The sequence below is a fragment of the Dipodomys ordii genome, unplaced genomic scaffold (assembly GCF_000151885.1).
Source record: "Dipodomys ordii isolate 6190 unplaced genomic scaffold, Dord_2.0 Scaffold113, whole genome shotgun sequence".
Lineage (NCBI taxonomy): Eukaryota > Metazoa > Chordata > Mammalia > Rodentia > Heteromyidae > Dipodomys > Dipodomys ordii.
The window spans coordinates 1,367,595-1,376,424 of record NW_012267329.1 but is presented as its reverse complement, the minus strand read 5'-3'; the positions used below and the strand labels follow the sequence as shown (position 1 = coordinate 1,376,424).

The 8,830-nt window shown below is 50.6% G+C and overlaps 1 protein-coding gene across 1 annotated transcript in view; it reads right to left on the bottom strand.

Annotated features, from left to right (window-relative positions):
- Positions 1 to 616: 616 nt before the first annotated feature.
- Positions 617 to 8,830, bottom strand: part of Dkk3 (dickkopf WNT signaling pathway inhibitor 3) — a 54,529-nt gene continuing 46,315 nt past the window's right edge. Inside the window, exons 7-10 of the mRNA XM_013028673.1 lie at positions 5,149 to 5,241; positions 3,919 to 4,063; positions 2,958 to 3,114; positions 617 to 1,665 (exon numbers count right to left, since the gene is read on the bottom strand). Of these exons, the coding sequence (XP_012884127.1) occupies positions 1,458 to 1,665; positions 2,958 to 3,114; positions 3,919 to 4,063; positions 5,149 to 5,241 (603 nt within the window). The 3' untranslated portion in view covers positions 617 to 1,457. The remainder of the gene's footprint in view (positions 1,666 to 2,957; positions 3,115 to 3,918; positions 4,064 to 5,148; positions 5,242 to 8,830) is intronic.

The following is an 8,830-nucleotide window of genomic DNA, read 5'->3' as shown; positions in this document are numbered from 1 at the left end:
CCATCCAGAAAATAGTTAAGATTTCTGAACTATTTCGATGCTTTAAAAAAAAAAAGGGTGTGTATGTGTGCTCAGATGTCTGGAAATCTTGATTTTATGGAAGAAATCTTTTTTTTTCCAATACAGGTCATTTCCATTTTATTTTACTGGCTGAAAGAGTTTTATATTTTATTCAGAGTCAAAAGGAAAAAAGCCCAAGAACTACGAAAGAGTAGTTGAAGTGATTTATGCCTGATTTTTAAATGCAGCATATGTGTTTATACCTAATTTAAAACTCAAATAAAGCATGCTTATACAGTGTGTGCAACTTGAAAATTTAATAACTCTGGATGGAAACAATTTCTGGCACCTAAAAAAATATCCTTTGAGGGAGGACATCCAGTTCAGTGTGCTAGTGTTGGTTATTGCAGCCATATTTCACTTTCTCCATGTGGCTCATACTGCTCTAAAGGTGCTGTGAATGATTTTGCAGATTTCATTTACAATCCTGGCTCTACCATTACCTAAGTATGTTTTCTGCAAGTTAACCCATGTTCCAATAGTGTGCCTTCAAAGTTGCTAATACAGGCACACTGTCCATGCCACTGGTCTCCATGAGAATAACCACTCCATGTCGTCGTTTCTCATAGAAATTTAATCTCAGAGGGGACATAAGAAGTCGTCTGACCTTGATTCCAGATATGCCTCAAACGGAACACTCATTTTCCTTCCTTTTGAGGGTGTTGGTGGTGGCCCTGAGGCTAGTTTGGGGTACATGGGAGAACACTTGGTTTGTTGTCACACCTCCGTGATTCACCTGATCACCCAATAAAACTAGCTGTGCAACTTGTACAGGAAACTGAGTCTTCAAGGTCTTTGAGAAACAGAAGAGTTCCTTCCCCAGAGAGTGAGGGCAGGAAATGACGGGTGTAGGAGCTGAGGGAATGACTGAGGGATGGATGGGTAGGAAGTGGAGTGGGTAATGGGAAGTTGGGGTGAGCAGCACAGCTGGTCCCAGGCAGTTGCCTCTGCCCACCAGGAGAACTGCATGAAAAAGTCAGGGGCTGTTTCTGCCAGGATAATGTTTGCAAAACAGGTACCCTTTTCCACACACCCCCACCCCCACCCTGCAATCGTATCAAGGGGAGCCTCCATCTTATTCTTCCTCTTCTCCTTTAGACAATTCTCAGTTTGACATAGAACAAAATATATCATCTGTCCACTATAGAGGCAAAGTGGCCAACAGTATGGGGCTACTGGGCCCCACCCTCCTCTTGTGCTGCATAGAGCAGAGAGTGCATGGATTACAGGTGGGGGCAACAAGACAAACACATGACATCTCATTTTGTCAAGCCAAAGTGAAAATTTACTGGGGAGGGAACACAGAGAAAGCCTGGCCAGCCCACAGCTAGGGGACACACCTGAAGAAATAAATTAGCCACTTCTATTGCACATCTACCCACTGCATGGGTCTGGAGCTAAATCTCCTTTCCAACCAGAAGCTCAGTGGGGGGATCCCTGGGCATTATCTCCTGGGCCAGGCTCCTCTCCAGGTCCTCTAGGTCCTGGCGCACTGCCTCCATGATGTCGCCATCTTCATACTCCATGGGGACGTCCTTGGGCAGCAGGCCTTCCTCAGGTTGACTGCCAACGAAAGCTGGCTTGCACACATACACCAGGCTGTGGCTGGGGAGAGAAAGGCTGTGTTTTGGCCAGGGGGAAAAGGAGGTCTCCAGCCTCCAGCCTCACCTGCACAGCACCTCCTCATATGGCTCAACAAGGCTCTCCCCCTGCAAATGTCTTACTAAAGATGAATTGGAACAGAGCAACCCACACCAACTGTAGCCTTGGCTTGCAGGAACTGCCTCTACTGGCTTGGTAGCACAGGGAGAGCCCCAAGACTCTGGGGCTTGAGGCTTTAGAGCCATATGGCGTCCTTTCAGCTGCCTGCCCATCTGGACTCCTGACAGGAAGCCTGACAATAAGGCACACTCTAAACCCCCACATCAGCTGCACTTTTGGGGTCCCTGGATGTCTACAAGAGGGAATTCTATCTGCCCAGACACCCTGGATTCTGCTAGGACAGAAGATTGAATACTGCTGGCACAACCAAAAAGATCCAGAAATGGAGCTGTAGTTCTCATTCTCTCTCTCTCGTTCTCTCTCTCTCATACTCTCTCTTTCTTCCCCCACCCCCCCACCCCCACCTGTCCTGAGGTGGGGCTTGAACTCTGGGCCTAAGCACTGTCCCTGAGCTGCTTTTGCTCAAGGTTGAGTGCTCTACCACTTGAACCACAGCACCACTTCTGCTTTTTTGAGTAATTTACTAGGGATAAGTCTCACAGACTTTCCTGCCCAGGCTGGCTTCAAACTACAATCCACAGATCTCAGCCTCCTAAGTAGTTAGGATTACAGGTGTGAGACATTTGTACCTGACAAACACAATCTTGAATGAAAAAACTGAAGGGCAGAGTTCAAGGACGGAGTTCAAGGCCCAGTGCTGGCATGCATGCACACAGACACACACAGACGCACACACAAATACTAGTGTGCACATACACAAAGCAGATTAAGTACAGGCTTCTAGGAGAACAGAAACAGGTACAGAGATACTGGCGGTGTCTGAGCCAGTTCTGGCAGCCTCTGACACTTTGATGGTCCACTCCTTTTCCTCCTGCCTCTCAGCCAGCACCCTGTCCTCCAGCTGGACAGGCATCCATCACAATGATAGGCCTGGCTCCTCCACCAGTCTTTGCTCTTTTCTTCCACACTCTCTCCTTGGGTCATCTTCTTGGGAAAATTGTCACCATCCACAGTCCCAGATCTGTACCTCAGAACTCCAACCTGTTATCCCAAGGACACTTCCATTTATACCCCCCTAAACTGCAACCACATCTTCCTCAGGCTAAACCTCCTGCTCTTCAGAAGTGCTGCACGGCACTTCATGTACTCTCTGCACCTAGCGGGAGAGGCCTTACCTGTGTGGCTGGCAGAGAAGGCCACTAGCACATGGGCATCGGTCCAAAGCTCCATCAGGCTCCAGCTCCCAAGTGATGAGGTCAAGCAGCCGGCTGGCAGGGTCATGGCAGAGCTCGCCCTCCATGGGCAGGGGTGTGCACACAGGGAACAGCAGGCCTGGAAGCAATCAGGGAAATGGGTACAGCCTCCTCCGACCTCCTTAGCAGGCCAAGGTAAGATTATGACCAAGGAAGAGGAAAGAGAGGACTGAAAGGGTATTATGTACATGGGACGGACTGGCCTGTGAGGACTGGAGCAGCTAGGGAGCTATTCTACCAACAAGTGAGCTGGCTTTTGAGGGCCAGTTCAACCGGAGAAATTAGGAGTGGAAAAAAAGACACTCAAGCTGAGCAAAGGCCGGAGGTCAACATAATAGAAAAAATTGGAATGGAACTGGGGTGGGGTACAGAAAAAGATGGGGGCAGATGATCTGGGACAGGCCTTGCCTGTGGAAGACAGTAGCTACTGCAGGTCCCAGAGGGAATAAAAGCCCGAAGGTCACCCTTCAGGAAATGCACTGAAGCAGCACGTGCTGGAACTGGGAAGGGAACTAAAGAGAGCTTCTGGACACCCTGGTGGGAGCAGAGAGGCCTGTGCACACCTTGCCTAGGAAGCTGGGGGTAGCAGGGGTGAATCACAGGAAGAAGGGCCTGGGCTCAGGCTACAGTCAGGCCTGCCTAGCAAGTGGATGCTTGAATCCTTCATCTGGGGCATTCCTTCTGCCCTGAGCGTATGCATCCTTAAAGAATGGAACTTGCTTAGGTATCAACAGGGAAAAACAGTAAAAAGACAGTCTGGCAGAGTTGTGGGTCTGGGTGAGCATTTTAGGAGCCAATGGGGAGGTGACAGGCTGTGGTCCAGCAGGCAAGTCTACTGGAGCTTGGGACAGGCTTCCCTGTACCCATGCAGGGTCCCACCTACCTTTCTGGAAAGCACAGCACAGCCCAGGCTGGCAGTCCCTCTGGTTGTCACAGATGGTCCCATTGCCACCTTTGATGGCCTTTCTGGTGCAATGACCCCACACACACAGCTGGTCTCCACAGCACTCACTGTCCCGGGTACAGAGCTGGGGAGAGGTGGGGAGAAACAAGGGGGTGCCGCTCGTGGACCCAGGCACTCAGCCAGCTCAGCCTGGAGATGTGCATGCAGGTGAGCTCACCTGCTCCCCCTCCCATGCTGCGGTCCAAGATGGCGGGGCATTAGTGGGAACTAAAGGGCCAACATAGGAGCATGGCTATTGGAATAGGAAGTGTCAAAACACTCAAGATTCTGTGAAAGATGCCTGGATATCTTTGGGATTCACCCTTAGGCCCAGCTCAGGGAGGAAGGGCAGCTCAGGGCCCAGATGTAGGCAACAGCATGATTTAATTAAGTTGTTGAGATCAGACCAAGATAGCCTAGGATGGGGATGGCACACAAGTGGTAAGGACCAGGAACCACACAGGAAATGAAATGGCAGTTACAGATCAATACGGAGTCCCTGTGGCTCCACGCAGTGGTTTGGAAATGGGCTGAAAGGTATATTAGCTAAGACACCCCCAGATAGATCCAAGCAGGATAATAGGAACCTCTTTATTTTCCTTATTGTATTACCATTATAAGGAAAAATGACAAGAAAATCTGATCCCAAAGGCCTTCTGGGTAGAAGAAAGGGTTCCTTTGCCTCGGCTCAGTTCCTCAGTAAAACCTCCATTGAGGGAATGCTCCCTTCTCCTGACTCCTCCCTCTGCCCAATTAGAAAGCAGATTGGGAGAAAGATCTGGAGGGTGGGCTGCAGATCCTGGAGAAGGGAAGAGACAGGCAGCCCTTGTTCCTGCCTGGGGGCTGCAGATTTGTCTACTGCATATTTGTGTCTACTAGGACAGGTGTCCCAGGACAAGGACCTGGTGTTGGGCTTCATCTCTGGGCCACCCACGAAGCAGACAGTGTGACCAGAGATTGTGATTCAGTGGCAGTGGCAGCATGTCTGCAGGTGGCTGCCTGGCATCCTAGGCTGAGATGGCTCCCTAGTCAATCAGAGGTTGGTCTCTTTAGGGGCATGCCTCTAATGGAAGGGCTTTTCCAGGAGCCTGGCTATGAACCCTTGGACCTCTGGCCTTCTTTCCGATTCCCTTGGTGGTGTTGCTCTGGAGACACCCCTGGCATTCTCACCATCTGCTGGTCCCGGCATGGCTGGCAGGTATACTGGAAGCTGGAGAACTGACAGTATCTGGTAGACCCACAGTCCTCGTCAATGATGCACTCCTGGGGAGGAGAGGAAGGGCAGCTTTGTCGGTGAACTGCAGAGCTGGAAGGGCCAAGCCTGGTTTTATCCCAGTCTTGGATGAGGCACAGACCCAGGACGTTCAGTAAAGGCCTGCAGATCTCAGTCCTCCTTGAGCCCAGCCTGGTTGGCATTCACAACATTTGCCTCACTCAGAGAGGGCAGTACTGTTTTCTCAAACTCCCTCAGATGGAGCCTCGATGGTCCCATGCCTGCCCAAATCACATGATCATGGCTTGTGTGAAGTCTCCCCCCACACTCAGGGTGGGGGGAGCATAGGGACCTGAGATACTCTTATAGGGAGCAGATGGGTTTAATAAAAGGCATCAATGCATTCCAGGCTCTGCATGACTGCACGGGAAGGGCCAGAGAACAGGCCCAGGGGGCTCTGCTGCCTGGGAAGACAGATGCTGCCCCACTGGCCACCATCCTGGAGGCCACAGGCTGTAGAATGCCTTTGATAGTGCTCTGGGGCTAGTGCTCCTGCTGAGAGGTTAAGGTAGCTGCCAGCTTCTAAGGGAATGTTAGGTGGCTGGGGTCTAGCCCTCCCAGACAGGTCCCTTTCTTACATTGTTGGTTCCATTTGGCAGGGGAGGGAGGTCCATCAGACCTGCTGTTAGGCTCAGGAGTAGGCTGCTTCTTGGCAGGGGAAGGAGGAGTAGTGGGCAGCAATGACAGGACAGCCATGAATCAGCTGTGTCCGGGGAGTGAGCACTGTGCTGAACTTGACATCTTTAACCAGCTAGGACCAGCCTTCCCTCTGTTGCCACCTGGGAATGGAAGCCTGGCAAGGCCTAGGGTCCCCTGAGAGAATAAGGTTAGATCAGGGTAGAGGGACAATTCCTACCATGGACTCAAGTAGAGGGGCTCAGTCAGGGCTCCTGATGTGGTAGCCAGAGATGGCAAAGGCCCCCAGAGGCCTGGTGTTGCCAGGCCCCAGCACGCCTTCTAGAAAAGGGTCTTCATGGACAGTGTGACCTTCTACTGTCTCAGAACATCCTCCATCCTGAAAATGGGTGGAGCCCAACCTCAAAAAGCATGGGTAGACAGGCCTAGACTACAATGCTCAGGGTTGTCCCCACCCAGTGGCTACAGACAGGGTCTCTAGGGCTCTGAGCTTGTGTGGGCAAGGGACCAGCAGAGAGGCCCTAGCCAGGTAGCTAAGGGCAATGGGCACTCTCACTAGGAAGCATCAGGCACCCTGGATCCAGGTCTGGCTGCCCCCTAGTCAACCCTGCAGGATCTGAGAAGATGGGTGTTAGCCTGGCTTTGACCCCAAGGCACTCATGGTTGCTTGGTAGAAATCACCACCACACACCAGGCTCTAGGTCCAGCAGGAGCTTCAGACTGACTCTCAGAGTAACAAAACAATTTTACTCTTCACTGTGATTTTTTTTTGGGAGGGGTCCGGTTGTGGGGCCTGAACTCTGGGCCTGAGCGCTGTCCCTCAGCTCTTCAGCTCAAGGCTAGCACTCTACCACTTGAGCCACAGCGCACTTCTGGCTTTTTCCTTTTTGCTTATGTGGGGCTGAGGAATCGAACCCAGGGCCTCATGCATGCAAGGCGAGTGCTCTACCACTGAGCCACCTTCCCAGCCCAATTCACTGTGATTTCTTAAAAAAAAAAAGAATGTCAAAGGTGATCTCTTTGCTGACATTCTACATAGGACCTAAATTACTCTCCAGAGCCTCTCCCCACAATCCTGCTCATCCTGGCCTAGCAGCTACTGCAGGGCCCTCCTTAAAGCACCCCACACATACATATGTGTGTGTGTGTGTGTGTGTGTGTGTATATATATATATATATATATATATATATACATACATACATATATATATGCACACACACGTGCTAGGATCCTTTGCGTAACGATCCTTCCCAACTCTCCATTGTGAAGTGTCTGTTAATTCCTCCACTCCGTGCCTGCAAAGCAGCAGTGACACCATTTGCCTCTTTTTTTTTTTTCAAAGAATGGAAAAAATATGGGGCATAGAAGCTTTTCAAAGGCCCTTTAAAAATATAATACAGGAAATACAGGAAAGCTAACATGTTTTTTATACTTCCAAGAGCTCTGGGAGGTTAGTTCCATCTGACATTCCATTCAGAATACTCAGTGTTTTTGTTATAAGACAGCCTAACAGCTCATCTGCAGAGGACAGGCAGCGGTCCTTAGCAGGCCCTAGCAGAGGATATACAGCCAACCTTCTCAGCAGTCTCTAGCATCACTTTTGAAACCCAGAGCCTCATGCATGTTAGGTGCTTACTCCACCACTAAGCCACAATTCCAGCCCATTGCTTTTGAAAGAGCATGATCAGACTAGAGACCCGGATACTCCCAGAAACCCAGACCTTGAATCCTGTCTTTGCCTCTGGAAAGCTACATGACCTTAGGCTGCTGGTTAAACCTCTATTGAGAAGCTAGGCATTGGTGGCTTATGTCTGTAATCTTAGCTACTTAGGAGGCTAAGATCTGAGGATTGTGGTTCAAAGCCAGCCCAGGAAAGTCCGTGAGACTCCTATCTCCAATTATCTACCCCCAAGAAGCCAGAAATGGCACCTTGGCTCAAAATGGTAGAGCACTAGGCTTGAGCATAAAAACTAAGGGGCAGCACCCAGGCCCTGAGTTCAAGTCCCAGGACCAGCACAAAGAAGGAAGAAGGAAGCAAGAAGCAAGAAGCAGCAGCAGCATGGACCACAGCAAGAGCTATGTGTAAGGCTCTGTATTGTTGTGCTCTCTGCATAGTGGCCATAGCAACAGGCAGCCTGGCACCTGCTCTTCCTTTCCTCCAAGGCCTAATTCCTGGCATGTCCCACCTGGGGCCAGTGTGTAGGCAGAAAACGGCAGGTCTGAACAATAGGAGCCTAATGATTCCTCTAGCAACTCTTGAGTCTCTGTGTCACCATTGGGGCTAAACATCTAGTCCTGACTCGTATCTATAGGGCATCAACCAGTGGGCAGCAGCCTGTGTGCTCGCAGGAGGCACAGTCCTGGTGTGAAGCAGTCCCTGGATGCAAGCAGACCAGGCTGTCCCTATGCTAAGGTTGTTTATATGAGCCCTCTTCAGAGCACCCCTTAGTGGTAGCATTATTAGCTAGTTAAGGAAGAGATCCAGTTCTCCATCCTTAGCAGAACTGAGCAGATGAAGGGGACAATGTGGGCCAGTGACTCCCCTAGCACAGCCAGGCCCAGAGCCTGGTTTTGCTTCTTTTCATTCATACCAGTTTTTCTTTGTTGTGCTCTTCATTTAGGTCAATGTACAAAGGGGGGTCAATTGGATCCAGGCTGGGAAGAGGCCTGAGATAAGAGACAGAGGTCTTGGAAGGAGGGGTGGCAGGGTCTGGGGTAAGACTCAGCTGCTTCCCCCATTACAGACCCCTACAGATCTCCTGCCTCTCAAACTCTCGGACTGATGGAGAACTTCAGAACCTAAACAGAGCACTCACACTGAGGGCAGAGCACAGCAGGATGGACGAGCTGCCCCACGTCAGAGGCTGTCATGGTCATCCATCGCCTCCCAACATGCACCGCATGCCACCAGGAGGCACGGATATGGTAATTCCATTTACTTC